This window comes from Chiloscyllium plagiosum, unplaced genomic scaffold (assembly GCF_037043375.1).
Source record: "Chiloscyllium plagiosum isolate Xiang-an unplaced genomic scaffold, Cpla_swu_hap1 HiC_scaffold_5, whole genome shotgun sequence".
NCBI classification, from domain to species: domain Eukaryota; kingdom Metazoa; phylum Chordata; class Chondrichthyes; order Orectolobiformes; family Hemiscylliidae; genus Chiloscyllium; species Chiloscyllium plagiosum.
Window position 1 is genome coordinate 97,507,548 of NW_028270143.1, and position 18,790 is coordinate 97,526,337.

At 39.9% G+C, this 18,790-nt stretch overlaps 1 protein-coding gene across 5 annotated transcripts in view; it reads right to left on the bottom strand.

Annotated features, from left to right (window-relative positions):
* Nucleotides 1-18,790, bottom strand: part of pard3aa (par-3 family cell polarity regulator alpha, a) — an 858,224-nt gene that overhangs the window by 207,430 nt on the left and 632,004 nt on the right. For 3 of the 5 annotated variants that reach the window (XM_043690628.2, XM_043690630.2, XM_043690625.2), the window contains exons 17-18: nt 17,654-17,802; nt 9,673-9,720 (exon numbers count right to left, since the gene is read on the bottom strand). In XM_043690628.2, coding sequence (XP_043546563.2) covers nt 9,673-9,720; nt 17,654-17,802 — 197 coding nt within the window. The remainder of the gene's footprint in view (nt 1-9,672; nt 9,721-17,653; nt 17,803-18,790) is intronic. The other 2 variants (XM_043690626.2, XM_043690629.2) reach the window with 2 other exon arrangements.

Genomic DNA, 18,790 nt, shown 5'->3' on the forward strand with positions numbered 1-18,790 from the left:
TTTCCTTTAAATAGTGAGAGCTAGGATAGTTCTTTGCCTCTCGAATTTTAACAGATTACAGTGCGAGGTGAGCTTCTCTAAGTGTCAGATTTAAACTGGCAGAGGGATTTACCCCATGTCATAACATCCTTGTGACTAATCTCACAACAGCATGGAACTACCCAACTTTTTTGAAATGTACTCCAGCAATTAGCACAGTTACTAGATCTCAACACAGGAAACTGGTTTAGAATAAAACCACTGTCTTTTTCTTCAAAAATACAAATATAAAGAATACAAATACAAAGCTGTCAGAGGAATGATTTAAATTTTGAGTTTACAGCAGGCCATGTTAAATTTAAGGCTCATTTCAAAATATTACAAAAAGCTAACTTAAAGAAAGCAAATGAATGGCACAAAATCTTAGCTGTGCCCATCTGATTTCATTCCCATATTATGTATGGGCCTTAATGATTAAAATAATTTATCAAGTGTTTAACTGGTGTACGAAGTCACTGACTAGTATGAACACAGACCTGTCATGTGGCAGTAAAACTGGCAATCTCTAAGTTTTCTTTTTCGAACAATATTCATCATCTGACTGAATGATTTTTATTTTAAAAGTGGCTGTTTAATTTTTCAGTGTCAACAAATCATGGAAGCTAGTTGCTGGATTAATCTGCAGATCTTGCCTGTGGCAGACATCAGGGAAGTAGACTTCACATGCCCAGCAGATGCGAGGATATTCCACAACCAGCTGAATATTTTCACAACTTAGAGAGAAACAACAATTCCACACAACTAACTCTTCCCATCTGTTAGCTTGATGTAAACCTAGCCAATTCAAATGAGAAGCGACAACATTGCTGAATGCACTTGTACCAGAGTGGTCTTACTTACTAGTCAACACATTGAAATCACCACAAGTTACTTCTTGCCTCATTTTATCCTGATGGTTTGTCACAGAACAAACACACTGTACAAAACCATGCAGCAATCCAACAGCCAATCTAGTGTGGCCATGACACCTGGATTTGTTTTCATGAAATGTTAAATGAACCATGTTCAAGTGCCACTGAGTTTGCTCTTTAACATTTTGTTGAAACGTAAGTAAAACAAAACTCAATCATTAAAAAAATAAACAAAACCTGTCAGGAGCTATTCTGAAAGAATGACAACTTAAGTACTAGAAATAAATTCTTTAAATTTGATTGACTCAGAAGAATGACTTTAGTTTTAATTTTATGTACTTATGCTTAGATAATTTTTCAGTTTTGTACTAGAGAAAGATCATAATGGCTTTTTTTAAAAGACAAGAGCCAAACAAAGTAAATGTTGTGCCAAGTGAATTCTTGATGCAAACCACTACTTTTACGGGGGAGAATTGAACAAATTGCTAATACATATGTTCATCCTTCTTCTGTAACTGAATTTAAAAATTAAATATTTACTTTGGAAGGCACAGGTGGCTTAGTGGTTAAGACCATGGTTTTTAACGACAGATCATCGAACTTCAAATCTCTGAAGGGAGGGGGCCAGGACTTTTATTAAAAAAAGAGAATTTGTACACTCATCCTTTAAAAGGAACAATCTTTTTAACTTGTTGCTGATTTAGGATAATTCGCTTTTCTTACCAACAGACAGTTTTGCACATTGAAAACTCAAGCTTGTGAACAACTCAAAATAAATGCTTCTCGATGCAGAGGGATCTGGGTGGCCTCATGCATGCATCACTGAAGGTTAGAATGTAGATAGAACAACTAAATAGTGAAGTTAACAGAATGTTGTCAGTTATTGTGAGTGGAACTGAATACAGAAATAGACAGGTTTTGCTTCAATGCATCAGGTCATTGGTGAGACCATATCTGGTATACTGTGCACAGTAATGGTCACCTTATTTAAGGGTGGATATAAATGCATTGATGGTAGTTCAGAGAAGTTTTACTAATCTAATGCGCATAATGGGCAGGTTGTCTTATGAGGAAGGGCTGGGCAAGCTGGGTTTGCACACACTGGAGTTCAGAACTAAAGAGGTGATTTGGTTGAAATTCTCTTATGGGAGAATTCAGAATTAAGCATCACTGTTTAAAAATCAGAGGTCACCCATTAAAATGATGATTAGGTGAAATGTGTTTTTGCAAAGGATCATAGGTCTTTGGATCTGTCCTCCAATTTAAAAAAAATCATTCACATGATACGGGCATCGTTGGCTTGACCAGCATTTATTGCCCACCTTTATTTTCCCAGACAGCAGATTGCTGTCAGTTTGTTACCACATTTAGGCTAGACCAAGAACAGCAATTTCGTTCCCGAAAGGAAAGTAGTGAAAGATCTGATGTCCTTACTTGTTCTGGCTTACATCTTAAGGCAAAGGTAGATAGGTTCTTGTAAAGCAAGGAGTTGAAATGTTATCATGAAGGCGGGAATGTGGATTTCATGTTGTAATGACATCAGCCATAATCTTATTTGAATGACAGAGCAGACCCAGGGGATTGAGTGGCCTACTCCTGCTCCTGATTTGTACATTTCTTATTAACAAACAGAACCAGCATCTTCTCTAGTTGTACCGCTGTAAAAAAGCTACATGTTTTGCCAAGTATGATCATACTTAAATGATTTTACATATTTGACAGAAAGAAAGAAAATGGAAATGAATGATCATTTTCAGATTGGCAATGTTAAATATGGTTTCAACAAAACCCACTTTAAAATAATGTTACTGAATGACAGTACAATGATTCAGGTTTAAATGCTAGAGTGGCCACATAAAAGCTTTAAAGTGGAACTATAAATCTTTCAATGCCTTTTATAAAAGCAAAGGTGAGTAAAAATGTACTGCCCCCGTTGCCTATAAAATATTCTCCTCATTTCACTTTAGTATTTTTTTTTCCCATCTATTTTATAATTCTCACTGCAGAATCAGTAGTCATGCTATTCCATAAAGTGTACTAAGATCAATACTTGGATGACACAGAACATGAACTTCATGTTGACAGTGGTATTACTGAGTAAAAGGTGTGCAGACAGTTACAGCTGTCACACTTAAGCAAGAAAATTAAAATTGTGCTTGTGTGGGAGAAAAGGAAAGCTAGTAGCAATGTGCAATGGCAAATAAGATTTGTTTAGTCAGAGACAAACCACTGGCATTGTGCTCTATGTAAGATTTCCTTTTCAATCTTGGTTTAACTCAGGCCAAGCCAAAGTCAACAGAATATAAGCAAAAAATCCAATAATTTTTGAGTACTGTCACTTTTCTCCAACTATTATCTATTTTTCAAAATAGAACCGTGCTTTTGGCTGAAGAGAGGGAGTGATCATCAAACTTATTTGCACTGCCATAAAAAAAGTGTATCAAAACTGAATACACAAGAGAGATGTAATGAGATTTGGGTGGAAGACATTCAGTGGAGTCCCATGAGAGTTAATACTGTTGTTTCTAATGTACGTTAATGACTAGGATATCAAAAGCAAAAGCATGTAAAATTTGCTGAGGACACAAAAAGAGAGACAGAAGAGACATCAGTCTTAAAAGATTTGCAGAAGGATTTAGATCAGACAATTAACAAATGAACTGAAACATAAAATATTGTACACGAGTTGAGAAAAAAAATCTTCCATAAGCATTCAGAGAATGGAAGCCTTGGGAAAGGAGATCTGCAAGCGTTCATAGAATTATGATGAATGACTAAATAGCCTGGTGAAACAACTGAAAAGCCACCCAGAATGTAGAGGTACACAGCTAGAGTAATGAAGCACAAGATTCGAGGGGTTATGCTACCATCTATTAACATTCCTGACAGATTAATCTAAAGATTAATCACTTTTTAAAATAAAACGGTTCTTCGCAGATTTATTTTTCACTAATTTATATTCAAATACTATTGTCCTAATATCCTGTCTCAGCCTGAAACAACATTCTCGGTTTATTTTTAATGGTATTGTTTTTTGTTTCAGAAACCTCAAAGAGTTCTTCTCCTGAACTTGTTTGCCTATATATAGGTTTCCAATTCTGTATAATTCTCGTACAAACAAATGCATATATTAGAGTGCAGAGAACAGCTTTGCTGTGAGTCATGAACTCTTCTCTTTAACATCTGCCACTGTTTGTCAATTGTCTTTTCTGCTAAACTCTTGAGCGAGACCACTCCAGCCAACTCAGTCCTCCCCCCATGTAACTATCGCTACTTAAGTTTAGCTCAGTTGTTTCAGACCGAAAATGATCCCCAAGTGAACAGTGACTACAATACAGTAGAATTCAACATTCAGTTCGAGAATGTGGTTGGTGGATTTCTAATGATATAGTGATAGAATCCTGCAGCACGGAGACAGGTCCTTCAGCCCAAACTAGTCATCCACGTTAACCTAATTTCCCTGCATTGGCCCATACCCTACTGATTCTTTCCTATCCATGTATTTGTCCAAATACCTTTTAAATGTTGTTAATGTACCCACCTCAACCAGTTTAACTGCCAACTCATTCCATATGCGTACCACGCTCTGTGTGAAAAGGTTGCCCCTCAGATTACCATTTATTCTTTCCCCTCTTACCTTCAACTGATATCTCTAGTCCTCAATTCCCCAACCCTGGGAAAAAGATTGAGTGCATTCACCCAATCCATGCCTCTCATAATCTTAAACACTTCTAAAAGGTAAGTCTAAAAGGTAAGTCCTGCAACATAACTTCCCAGCTTCTATACTCACTGCCCTGACTGATGAAGGCCAGTGTGCCAGAAGCTTTCATCACTGCCCTGGCTACCTGTGATTTCAGCAAACCGTGCACCTGAACTCCAAGGTCCCTCTGTTCCACTATAATGCTTAAGGCACTACCATTCATTATGAAACTCCTACCTTGATTTGACTTTCCAAAATGCAGGATCTCACACTTATCTACATTTATGGGCGGCACGGTGGCACAGTGGTTAGCACTGTTGCCTCACAGCACTAGAGACCCGGGTTCAATTCCCTCCTCAGGTGACTGACTGTGTGGAGTTTGCACATTCTCCCCGTGTCTGCGTGGGTTTCCTCCGGGTGCTCCGGTTTCCTCCCACAGTCCAAAAATGTGCAGGTTAGGTGAATTGGCCATGCTAAATTGCCCGTAGCGGTAGGTGAAGGGGTGAAATGTAGGGGAATGGGTCTGGGTGAGTTGCGCTTCGGTGGGGTCGGTGTGGGCTTGTTGGGTCGAAGGGCCTGTTTCCACACTGTAAGTAATCTAATCTAAACTCCATTTGCAATTTCTCAGCTCATTTCCTCAGCTGATCGAGGTCCTGCTGCAATTTCTAATAACCTTCCTCTCTGTCCACGATAGCGTCTATTTTAGCATCATGTACATTTTCATCCAAATCATTGATATAGATAACAGCAATGGGCGCAGCACTGACCCCTGTGGCATTCCACGAGTCACAGGCCTCCAGTCTGACAAGCATCTTTCCACTATTACCTTCTGCTTCCTACCATCAAGCTGATTGTGTATCCAGTTTGCCAGCTCTCCCTGTATTCCATGCAATCTAATCTTCCACGGCAGCCTATCATATGAAACCTTAAAGGCCTTACTGAAATACATAGACTGCATCTACTGCCTGCACTCAACAGCCTTCCTGTTCACTTCATCAAAGAACTCCAACAAATTTGTGAAGCATGATCTCTCACACACAAAGCCATGCTGACTATTTCTCATCAAACCCTGTCTTTCCAAATGCATGTGTATTTTATCCCTCAGAATCTTCTCAAGTATCTTACCTACCACAAATGTTAGGCTTACTGGTCTATAGTTCTTTGCAGGAGAAAGTGAGGACTGCAGATGCTGGAGATCAGAGCTGGAAGGGCTTATGCCCGAAACGTCGATTCTCCTGTTCCCTGGATGCTGCCTGACCTGCTGCGCTTTTCCAGCAACACATTTTCAGTATAGTTCTTTGCAGCCTTTCTTGAATAAAGGCACAACATTCGTTACCCTCCAGTCTCCGGGACTTCACCTGTGGCTAACGGTGATGCAAATATATGAGCCAGGGCCACCGCAATTTCCTCTCTAGCCTCTTGCAGGGTTCTTGGATATATTTGGTCAGGTCCAGAGTTATCCATCTTCATATATTCTGATACTTCCAACACTACCTCTACTGTGATATGGACTATCCCTAAGATATCACCACTAACTACCCCAACTCTTCATGTCTTTCTCTATAGTAAACACAGAAGAGAAATATAAATTGAGGACCTTATCCATTTCCTCCGGTTCCACACAGATATGTCCACTCTGGTCCTTGAGAAGCCCTATTCTCTCTCTAGTTAATCTTTTGCCTTTAATATACTTAAAGAATCTCTTTGGATTAATTCTCATCTTCTCAGCCAAGGCTATCTCGTGCCCCCTTTTCACCCTCCTGATTTCCTTCTTCAGTAAACTTCTGTATCCCCTATATACCTCCAGGTATTCTCTTTATCCCAGTTACCTGTACCAGAGCCATGCTTCCTTCAAAGCTTCAATACCTCTTCATCCAGTGTTCCCTACCGCTGCAAACCTTGCCCTTCACCCTTACAGGAACATACAGACCTTGAATCCTAGCTATAACAATTTTAACGGCCTCTTATTTGCCTGCAATAAACTACTCCAATCAACTCCTGCAAGGTCCTGTTGAATCCTGTAAAAAATTGCCTTGCCCCAATTTAGAACTTGAAACTGTGGACCAGTTTTGCCCCTCTCCACAATTATTTTAAAACAAATAGAACTATGGTCACTTGTTCCCAGTTCCCCGCTGTTACTTGTCCTGCCCTATTTCCCAAGAATAGATCGAATTTTGCCCCTTCCCAAGAAGGACCCTCGTGGTACTGCTTGAGGAAACCTTGCTGAATGCACTTAAATTCCACCCCATCTAAGTCCTTAATGCTCCGGCAGTCCCAGTCTATGTTAGGAATATTAAAATCCCCCACTATGACAATTGTATTGCTCCTACAAGTTTCCCTAATCTCCATGCATATTCATTCCTCTAATTTCCGTTGACTATTTAGGGGCCAAGAGCACAACTCCAATAATGTCACCATCCCCTTCTTACTTATTAGCTCCACCCACAAAGCCGCACTGGATGATTCTTCATGTATTTCATCTGTGACTACTGCTGTGATGCTCCCCTTAATCAAAAATGCAACTCCCACTCTCCTCCACCTCTGTCCGACCTAGAGCACCTGTACACCATGGTACATTAACCTGCTATCTGTCTTTCCCTTAACCATTTTTCTTGTAATGGCTATATTATCCCAGTCCCACGTACCTATGCACACCCTGCATTCATCGGCTTTACCTGTCAGCCCTCTTGCATTGAAATAGATGCAATCTAATCCAACAGGCTTTCCTCATTCCTGTTGTGTTCCAGCCTGACTTGTCTCTCCAACTTGCTATTTCTGATTACTGAATGCCCTTCAAGCTTTGCATTTGACTCCCTGCTGTTGGGGACAACATCCCCCCTGCCAATTTAGTTTAAACCCTCCCTTATAGCATGAGCAAATCTGCCCACCAGGATATTGATCCCCTTCTGATTCAGGTGCAATCCACCCTTCTGGAACAGATCACTTCTGCTCTAGAAAACATCCCAATTATTGAAGAATCTGAATCCCTGTCCCCTGCACTAACTCTTCAGCTATGCATTAACCTTCCTTATACTCCTGTTCCTACCCTCACATTGGAAGTAATCCGGAGATTATCACTAATGAGATCCTGCTTTTTAACTTCTTTCCTCACTCCCGACAATCAGTCTGCAGGACCTTATCCCTGTTTCTGCCTGTGTCACTTGTGCCAGTGTGCACAATAACTTCTGACTGCTCACCCTTCCCTTTGAGATTGTTCTGCAGCCACTCTGAGACATCCTGGACCCTGACAGCCAGAAGGCAACAAACCATCCTGGATACCTGTTTACGGCCACAGAATCTCCTGTCTGTCCCCCTATCTATCAAGTCTCCTATCACTAAAGTCCTGTTTACCTTTACAAAGCAATAATTTGACTCCCTCCTCTGATTCAATCTTCGAACAAAGTGCCCAGAGATTCATCTGCTCTTGGTATCATTTTATTGTACATTTTTAATTAATTTCCCCTCCTCATTCTTCTTTTCCAAGTGTATCTCTAAACATTTCTCTGCATTCAATTTCAGCTGACATGTCTCTGCTCATTCCACCAGCTTGCCTCCTTGAGGTATATCAAAATCATCTACAATGATTCTAAGTTTTCTTTCCTCTGAAAATTTATCAATTGAAAGTATATAATTGAATGCATATCAGTCAAAAGTAAATTGGCAACTGATATCAGGAACAATATTCTTGTGTACTTGTATTACTTGGATTAAAATGACAAAAAGGCATAGTATGGGCATGACCAGTTTGATGGGTTTGAGGGGTGGGAGTTGCTGAAAAAGGTGTTCGCCTCCTTGTTGATTTATCAGTTAGATTGCCACCTCCACATCCTTTTGAAACTTAAACTATTGTTCCTAATGTCTCTCACTGTGACTGCAATGAACCCAATGGTATTTCTTCATCTGGAATGTTTCTTAACTTAAGGGGTATACTTAATTGAAAGCTTCCTCGGCATTTCCACAGTGTAGATGGATTACAAATAATCTGTTTACTGTAACAAATAACAGCAACTGACAAACATTTCTCCAAAGGGCAGAAAAATTAACACCACGTGGTAAACAATCACAGTCCAAATGAAGTAGATAAAAAGCAAAATATTTCATTTTCCTTTGTTCCTGTAAAATTCTGGAAGATCTGAGCATTTCCAAAAAGATTAGATTCCCCACAATGCGGAAACAGGGCCTTCAGCCCAACCAGTCCACACCGACCCTCCTAAGAGTAACCCACCCAGACCCATTTCCCCTGACTAATGCACCTAGCACTATGGGAAATTTAGCATGGCCAATTCACCTTACCTGCACATCTTTGGAGTGCGGGAGGAAACCCATGCAGTCATGGGGAAAATGTGCAAACTCCACACAGACAGTCACCCAAGGCTGGAATCGAACCTGGGACCCTGGTGCTGTGAGGCAGCAGTGCTAACCATTGAGCCACCGTGCCACCCTAGATGTTATTCACTTTCATCCTGAAGGGATCAAGGTTATAGATTGCTACAGAAGCAAATACCATACCCTAGAAGATCAGAACTGAGCAAGACCTCAATAAATGTTTCCTAATTACTCAAATTAATGAAGATGAATCTTGTCAGTGCTTCTCCCACCCTTTGCTCCAACTTGAGCAGAGATTCTGCCTGAACCCACAAACATGCAGCAAACTTCTGGCTGTGTTATGGCCCAGAGTGAATCTCTCTCCAAATTTTCTTCCAGTTGGTACAGTTGCACACGAACAAATCAATTCCCTTTTATGTTGGTTAATCATCAGCTGGGTTTGTAACTTTGTTCTTGATTTGACAGAAATGATCATCCCATAAAAAAAAATCAGGCTAAAAATTCATGACTTTTTGGAATCAATAATCTACCTCAGTTTTGTGAGAAATCTTATTTTACCCTTGGCCATGATTTATTTGAAACGAGTGAAAACCAGTATGTGTGAATTAACTCATACAGCAGGCAGCAAGGGTGATAAACACACACAATGCACGACTCAGAGATTTTAATGACTGTTTGCTGTAGTCATGGTAACAATGCTCCTGCTGCACCACCGTAGACTGGTGCAACAACTGGGTTGTTATTGACAGTCCTTACCTGTGGTTATCTGTTCAGCCAAGGAATCAAGATTAGTCTCATCAGCTACTGCCAAAAAGGTAAAAGGTCAAAAATTAATGAGGTTAGTATCCCCCATTCCACGTGCTTCATTCCAACCCACACATTCCAAGTTAGAGCTCACTGTTATTACAGGTCATGCAGATCACTTCGCTTGACAAGCAGGCACAGAGATTATAATTGCCATTGTTCAAACAAAAATGTTCATTATCATGCATTACTTGTGAGGTGTCTTAAGCTTAATTTTAAAATAATTACTTTATTTTTTGTTAGAGAATTACTCCAAACTAAAGCTGCACACAGATTTCTGTTGTTTTCACCTTGATTCTGTTATTTACCAGCAGTCAATCATTTCACTATTCCAGCAGAGTTGTAATAATTCAACGAAGAGACAAATCTAGAAAGTGATTTTCACCTTCCCATGGATCAAAGAAACTAAGAACTTCCAACAAGATTCCAATTATATTTCTTGAGAGCCCACAATTTTTCGGAAAAAAAGAAAACAGGTTAGAGTCCGTTATCTTCTTAAAACAAATTCTGCACAATGTAACATTGTGACGACTACACTATTTTGCAACAGTGTCACCGTATAATTGGCCTGGGCTGAAGTCCTATTTTGCCTTACCTGGTTTTATCAGTACTGACAGGTATGTGAATCTACTGATTAATCAGTTGCATTTCCTCTCATCATCATCAGTACTAATTTTAAATTCTTTGCTTTTGCTTGGTATTCTCAGTCCTGACTCAGCACTCTAATTGGAAAGCTGTTCAGGTGGTTCAATTCCAGTCAGAAGTTTGTAAAAGCAGTCATTGATTAAAAGTTAAAGAAAGAACACGCATATGGTGCTGATTTCACATCCTCAGGATGTTTCAAAGCACTTTAAACCAATTAAGTACTTTTGAAGTGTATCAGTGTTTGAACATAAGGAACTATGACTGTCGATTTGTACACAGCAAGGTCCCATACAGAGCAATGAGACTAATAACCAGAAAGCCTGTGCTGGTGATATTAAGTAAGCCAAGAAAACCCTCTATTCTTCTTTGAATAATCATGGGACAGGTTATATCCACTTCAACAGTGGTTTTATGCATTACCCAAAAGACATTTTTGATAATGCAACACTGGAACATCGACCCCAAATTTCTGAAGTTGTCAACAGAGAGACAACAGAATGAGCCAAGACAAACAGCTATAAAAAACACTAATACCAAGATGAGAGAGTGAGCAACTGATGAATCAGTTATTTAAAACAGCCATCAGAATTGAGCAACAATAAACATAAGACATAAATGCCAATAGCTAGTGATCATTGCTGCTACTATCATCAAGTCTGACTGTGCTAGTGTTGTCTCATTATTTGGCATAGAAAAATGCAAACCTTCTGAACGAAAATGTAAAAATCATTGACAAAATCAGATCAGTGGATCATCCTAGTCAGGATCCACTCTCAGAAAGATAACCAACAGTGATCTACTCAGTGCTGAATGAAAGCCGGGAGCCATCCAACATTATGCAGCTGGTGATGCAAAATATGAAGTTTATTTTGTGTATCTTAAAATGAGTGACTCCATTGTGCAGAATTTGATTCAAATGCCACGTTACAAACTTCAGTGGCAGGGAGAGACTGAACAGAGATCAGGCATCCACTGAAGGTTTCTATGAAGAGCCATTGACAAGGCACTTATTTATTTAGCTTAAATCTTGTTGGCTCAGGAGCAGCATGAGCTAATACTTGGGAAGAGGTTTCTTTTGAGGAGTGAGCTGAATATATTAAAGTGCAACATGATATCTCTCCAAAGAAAAAGATAATATATAATAACCAAAAGAACTGTGAATGCTGGAATTCAGAAACAAAAACAGAAACTGCTGGAAAAGCTCAGCAGGTCTGGCAGCATCTGTGGAGAGATATCAGAGTTAACGTTTTGGTTCGAGTAACCCGTCTTCAGAACTGACCCTGAGGAAATGTCACGGGACCCAAAACGCTAACTCTGGTTTCTCTCCACTGATCTGCCAGACCCGCTGAGCTTCTGCAACAATTCCTGTTTTTGTTGTTGAAAACTTTATACTGATTAAAACATTACATTTTTAAAATATGCATCTTGCATTTACATCTATGATCAGTCCAATTTTTTTTTCTGCACTGTCCCTGTAACCCTGAAAAGAGTCACTCATGCTGCACCACATGGATACTTGTCAGTAATAGGTCCAAGGCAGCCAGCATGAACTGGGACAGTCAGTGGTGTAGACCATTTATGCTGGGGTATAAGAAGATGGTTTTCATGCCCAACATCATGGTACTGGACTATGTACTGCCTTTCTCACATTGGGCTTTTAAAAGAGAGAGGACATTGGAGTATTTTATTTCTGAATCTCAATGGATCTAATATTTTACAGATTTCTAACGGTTTCCTTCTATTTAAATAGTTTTGCAACAAAATGGATTTGTTTAGCTCAATTAGTATACATTACTTTACGGATCTTGACATGCTTGTGTTCATGGGAGGAGAGTGTCACTGGCTAAGCCAACATGCACTGTCCATCCCTAATTGCCCAGAGGGCAGTTATGAGTCACCAGGTCATTGCTGGGAGTCTGGATCCCATGTCGGTCAGACCAGGTGAGGACAGCAAGTATCCTTCTCTCAAGAATATTAGTGAAACAGATGAGTCTTTACAATAATCAGCATTTGTTACATGGTCGCTTTAAAGCCAATTTTTTAAAAAAGTCTTTATTTTTACTGAATTCAAATTCTTCATCTGCCATGGTGGGATTTGGCCTGTCGTGTATGATTTTATGATGAGTGATGTTCTGGATTACTAGTCCAGTGAATTGCCACAATTCCAATTCACCGTTTCACTCACTATTTTAACTAAAAATATAGCATTTTTACATTTGTATTTTTATACAGCTGTTCATTTTGTACTCAGCAGGACAAATGCAAGAAAATTAAATTTGAAACAATGACAACCATTCATAAGAAAGGAGAAAATAATTGCTTGATTAGTAGGTAATTTAACTGTTTCCCATGAAGTAATTAATGGAGAAAAACATACACATCAAACTCTTGGGTAATTCAAAAAAAAGTTCAAGACTTGAACATATTCCTTTATTTTTGGTAGAGAATGGGTCCCTGAAAGCATGCATTTTTAGCTACCATAAATGAGCCACTTTAGGAACTTGAACGTTTATATTAAATGTAACGTCAGTGCAGCTATTACTGCTGCTTAACTCAGACTCACATCCAATAGCAGCCATGTTGGGATTTGAGTTTTGCAAGTGTCAGTTGGTCGAGGTCAGACTGTACACTCTGTCTAACACAAATGACTGAAGGCACATGCTTTGTGATTATGCCGGCCAATTGTTGGGACATTTGGCTTTCCTAATCCAGTGTTATAATGATACTAATGTTCATACACAATGTTGCTCAATCGTATGGTTATTAGCTATTTTCGAAACAATGCTCTAGCCAGTTGTTCACCTTGCAAACTCAACTCAGAGGCATCAAAGCTATGCAGAACAATGCCTATCCTGGACAGATTCTTGGTCACTGTGCATCATTCAAATTTGCTACCATTTTTGGACTCAGAAATTACACTGGGAAGGTAAATTGTAGTGGTGACATGAGTGATATTTTCTAATTCATGATACTGCCATCGGTTCAAAACTACTTGTCTAACAATGGTCCGGGGACAGAATATGGCCAACAATGAGTCGGTGCAGCCCACTGACTGGCTGTTCAAAATGTAGGTGAATGGAAGTAACCCATCTGCAGGGAACTTTCCCTCCTACTTATTGGTGAACCTATTACCCAGTTGTGCCAGATATACAGAACAGAAACAAATCCTTTGGTTTAACTCGTCCATGCTGACCAGATGTCCTAAATTAATTGAGTCCCATTTGCCAGCATGTGGCCAATATCCTTCTAAATCCCTCCTATTCATATCCCCACCCAGATGTCTTTCACACGTTGTAAATTGTACCAGCCTCCACCACTTCCTCTGGCAGCTCATTCCATGCACAAACCACCAACTGTGTGAAAACGTTGCCCAAGATGTCCCTTTTAAAATCTTTCCCCTCTCACTCTAAACATATGCCCTCTAGTTCTGGACTCACCCATCCCAGGGAAAAAAACCTTGTCTATATTCACTATCCATGCCCCTCATGATTTTATAAACCTATAAGATTACCCTTCAGCCTCTGACGCTCCAAGGAAAACAACCCCAGCCTATTCAGCCTCTCTGCACAGTTCAAACTCTCCAATCATGGCAATATCCTTGTAAATCTTTTCTAAACCTTTTCAAGTTTTACAACATTCTTCCAATAGGAAGGAGACCAGAATTGCACACAATGTTTCAAAAGTGGCCTAACCAATGCCCTGTACAGCCGCAACATGACCTCCCAACTCCTACACGGAATACTCTGACCAATAAAGTATACCAAACACTTTCTTCACTATGCTATCTACCTACGACTCCACTTTCAAAGAACTGTGATCCTACATTCCAAGGTCTCTTTGTTCAGCAACACTCCCAGGACCTTACCATTAAGTGTATAAGTCCTGCCCTGACTTGCCTTTCCAAAATGCACCACCTCACATTTATCTAAATTAAACTCCATTTGCCACTCCTCAGCCCAATGGCCAATCTGATTAAGATCCCAGTGTAATCTGAGGTAACCTTCTTCGCTGTCCACTGCACCTCCACCTTTGGTATCATCTGCAAACTTACAAATGATACCACCCATGTTCATATCTAGATTATTTACACAAATACAATTTACAATTGGACCCAGCACCAATCCTTATGGTATATCACTGGTCACAGGCCTCCAGTCTGAAAAGCAACCCTCTACCACCACCCTTTGTCTTCTACCTTCGAGCCAGTTCTGTATCCAAATGGCTAGTTCTCCCTATATTCCACGATATAACCTTGCTAACCAGTTTACCATGTTGAATGCCTTCCTGAAGTCCATACAGATCATATCCACCAGTCTGTTCTCATCAATCCTCTTTATTACTTCTTCAAAAAGCTCAATTAAGTTAGTAAGACATGATTTCTCATGCACATGGCCATGTTAACTATTCCAAATCAGTCCTTGCCTTTCCAAATACCTGTAAACCCTGTCGCTCAGGATTTTCTCCAACAACTTGCTCACCAGTGATGTCAGGGTCACCGGTCTATCATTTCCTGGCCTTTCCTTACCACCTTTCTTAAACAGCGGCACCACGTTAGCCAACCTCCAGTCTTCTGGCACTTCACCTGTGACTATCAATCCAACAAATATCTCAGCAAGGGGCCCAGCAATCACTTTCGCAGCTTCCCATTGCATTCTTGCGTACACCTGATCAGGTCCTGAGGATTTATCCACTTTATACTTTTCAAGACATCCAGCACCACCTCTTCTGTACATGGGCATTTTTCAAGATGTCACCATCTATTTCCCCACATTCGATATCTTTCATGTCCTTCTCCATGGTAAACACTGATGCAAAATACTTGTTCAGTACCTCCCCCATCTCCTGCGGTTCCACACATGTGCTGCCTTAGTGATCTTTCTCTCTATTCTCTCCCTAGTTACCCTTTTGTCCTTAATGTATTGATTAAATCCTTTTGGATTGTTCTTAACCCTATTTACCAAAGCTATCTCATGTCCCCTTTTGGCCCTCCTGATTTCCCTCTTACATATACTCCTACTGCCTTTATACTCTTCTAAGGGTTCACTCGATCTCTACTGTCTATACCTGTCAGATGTTTCCTTCTTTTTCTTGATTGAAACCTTAATTTCTCCAGTCATCCAGCATTCTGTACACCAACCAGCCCTTCCTTTCACCCTAACAGGAACATACCATCTCTGGACTACTGATATCTCATTTCTGAAGACTTCCCATTTTCCAGCCATCCCTTTACCTGCAAACACCCCAAATCAACTTTTGAAAGTTCTTGCCTAATACCATCAAAATTGGCCTTCCTCCAGAGAGGGGGAGAGAAAACAGCATCTGTGGTACCCCAAGTTTCTTCTTTTTGGAAAATCTTTCGAATAAAATGGTCAGCCCACGACCACCTGACTGCCCATGTTAACTATATAATGACAGATATAAGAAGCAGTGAAGCTTTTACCTAGGTCAGTTAACTTTTATTTGATAAGTAGTGGTAGGCTGTCAATTTTGGCATCCAGTCTGTTTTACATGCCCTCTTCCCCTCACCAAAAACACACCCAGCAAAGGTATGTAAATCCATTCCTCTGAGCAACAGAAGGACATAGAGCTCGTCAGTCAATAATCTACACAAAGCTAAGTCATAGTCATACAGGATAGAAACAGACCCTTCCGTTCAACTAGTCCACACCAACCATATTCCCAGCAAAAGCACAGCTGAGTTTGTTTTCAAAACATCAGCTCTGCTATGTGAAACTTTCAATGGTCTATTTTATTAATTACTCATCTGTTAAAAATAATCATATTATTTCTTTGACATATGTTTTTGCTCAGTAACATGTTCATGCTTTTTCTCATACCTCAACATTGATTTTAAAATTTATGTCTAATGCTCTGCCAAACCTTACCTTCCTAAAATTTGCTCATTTGCCCTAACCTTCGCGAGAGAATAAAATTGAAACATAATGCTGTTAGACAACCCTGGTCAAAAATAATGATCTGTCTGCCACCAACTGAGCAATGTCAAATATGAATTGTAGTTGCAGTGTAATGGCAAGTACAGAAGACATCAGCCTCAGCAATTGCCTGATCAAATTCAACAACCTACTCCTCTGACTGCTCAAAACAAATAGAGTCCCTACTATTGTCAACCAGGCAGTGTTTGCAAAGCCTGAAACAAACCATCCCTTGTTACATATGATTCCATGTTTGAACAGCACTTAGTGAACAATTCCTAGTAACCACCTGATGAAGGAGCAGCGCTCCAAAAGCTAGTGCTTCCAAATAAATCTGTTGGACTATTACCCGGTTTTGTGTAATTTTTAACTTTGTACACCCTAGTCCAACACCGGCACCTCCAAAACATTCCTAGTGCGATCGTAACTACACCAACCACCAAATTGATATAATCAATTGAGTTCAGAACAGCCCAATAAAGCATGCTAGAAATAAAATGTACACAAAGGTTGGGACCCATGATCTACAAATAAAAAGGAATCTGCTCACGCTGTGCATCTTTTTTGAATTGCCTGAGAGCTGCAGAGCCTTTATGTCACTGTTGATTTTTTGTGGCAATGCCCTCAGCCAGATGGAGTTGGTTTGCCAAAAATCAACAGCCTTTTCTTCTCTGATGTAAACTGTTCTGACCACCTGTAATTTGACGATCTGTTTGTTCCGATGAGTGCAAGACAGAAAGCTTTTGACTCCCTTTCCAGAAACATTAAAGTCCTATGTTAGACAGTGAATGTTCCTGATCCAAACTGCTCTCTAATTTACTGAAGAGAATAAATAGGTTAAGGCAGGGTGAGACATTTGACATGTGAGGCAATGGTTCAACACCTGAACAATGATTGACTTGTAGAATTCAGAAGCAGCAAAAAAACCCATTTGTACCTTACCTGGTGACTGCAAGAGCACAAAACTAATAACAAACTGCTTGTGCATTAAGGAATTGCATTTTTAACCACAGGAGAAAAAGACTTGGTCAGAAAGAAAAATATGCCCATATAAAATTCAACTGAAACAATAAAGGAAATTAGGTCAAATGAACCAGACTTGCTAGGCTACCATAAATGTTCAAAATGGAATATCTTTCCAAATTATGAAATCATGTTTATGAAATCATATCAACTGGTTTGTAGGCCTAACGCATGAAGATCTGTTGATCAAAAGGATTGCAGTGGGAACATCAAAATTATCTGATGTTCACGCTATAAAATGAAAGCAAATCGAAGATGGAAAACACTGAGCTTCCTTCAATCCCTGTTAGGATTTTCATGCTTTACATAGATAGAAAATACACGAGTTCTACCTAAGTCCATGCTTTTAGATTTCCGCGTTTTAACAAAATCCAGTTGAGTGGCATCTCCAAACTGTTTGGTACGTTTTTCAGACATGCTCTGACGTCCGAATCCCTCTCGCTGGAAGGCAACGGCAGGATCGACATCTGGACTTAAAACACTAGAAAAACAGAAAAGCACAATTTGTGATTTATCAGAAAGAGACTATAAACAAAAAATGAAAATGGTAACTCTCGACAGCAAGTATAGGAAGGTAATTGTTTTGAGTGGCGTTGTCTGATTGAGGAAAGGTTCCAAAAGAAGTTGCATGCTTTTATATTGTATTTGCTCAATACATTGATCAAGAAAGACACGAGGTATGAATTGCTGCTTATCAAAATCTACACTTTGACTGAACCAGATTTAATAGACAAACTCCTGTCCTTAAACCACACACACACGTGCTGAAAATGTCATTTTCACTCTTGGCAGGACAAGTGGCTTGCTGCGTTTGAACTCGTGTGTGATTACTTGGGATGTCAATCACAGAATATCCTGTCACTGCACGTTAAATGAAGTTGTCTTGTAAAATACAATGCAGGTTTAATGTGATGCTGACCTTCTTTAACAAGAAATTCTGCTAAAATATAAAACTTGCATCGAATCACCACAAAACAAACATTCAATAACATTCAGCAAAAGCTGCTACATTTGTGCACCACATCGACAAGCGTGAACTGAAAACTCAGTTTTTGCCTATTCTTGTTTGCTGTGGAAGGAAGAGTTGTAGGGGGAGAGCTGCACCATTGAGAGAAGCATTAATAGAAGGGAAACAATGATTGTCTTAGATAGATGCCCGCAATTTATTCTCGGAACTTAAGCTTTGTTAGACCATCTCTAATGGTCCTTGGAAAGTTTCTGGTCGTCACCTTCTTGAATTGCTGCTGTCAAATTGGTTGTTCCAGGATTTTGAGGAGAAAGTGAGGTCTGCAGATGCTGGAGATCAGGGCTGGAAATGTGTTGCTGGAAAATCGCAGCAGGTCAGGCAGCATCCAGGGAACAGGAGAATCGACGTTTCGGGCATAAGCCCTTCTTCAGGAATGGGGCCCCATTCCTGAAGAAGGGCTTATGCCCGAAACGTCGATTCTCCTGTTCCCTGGACGCTGCCT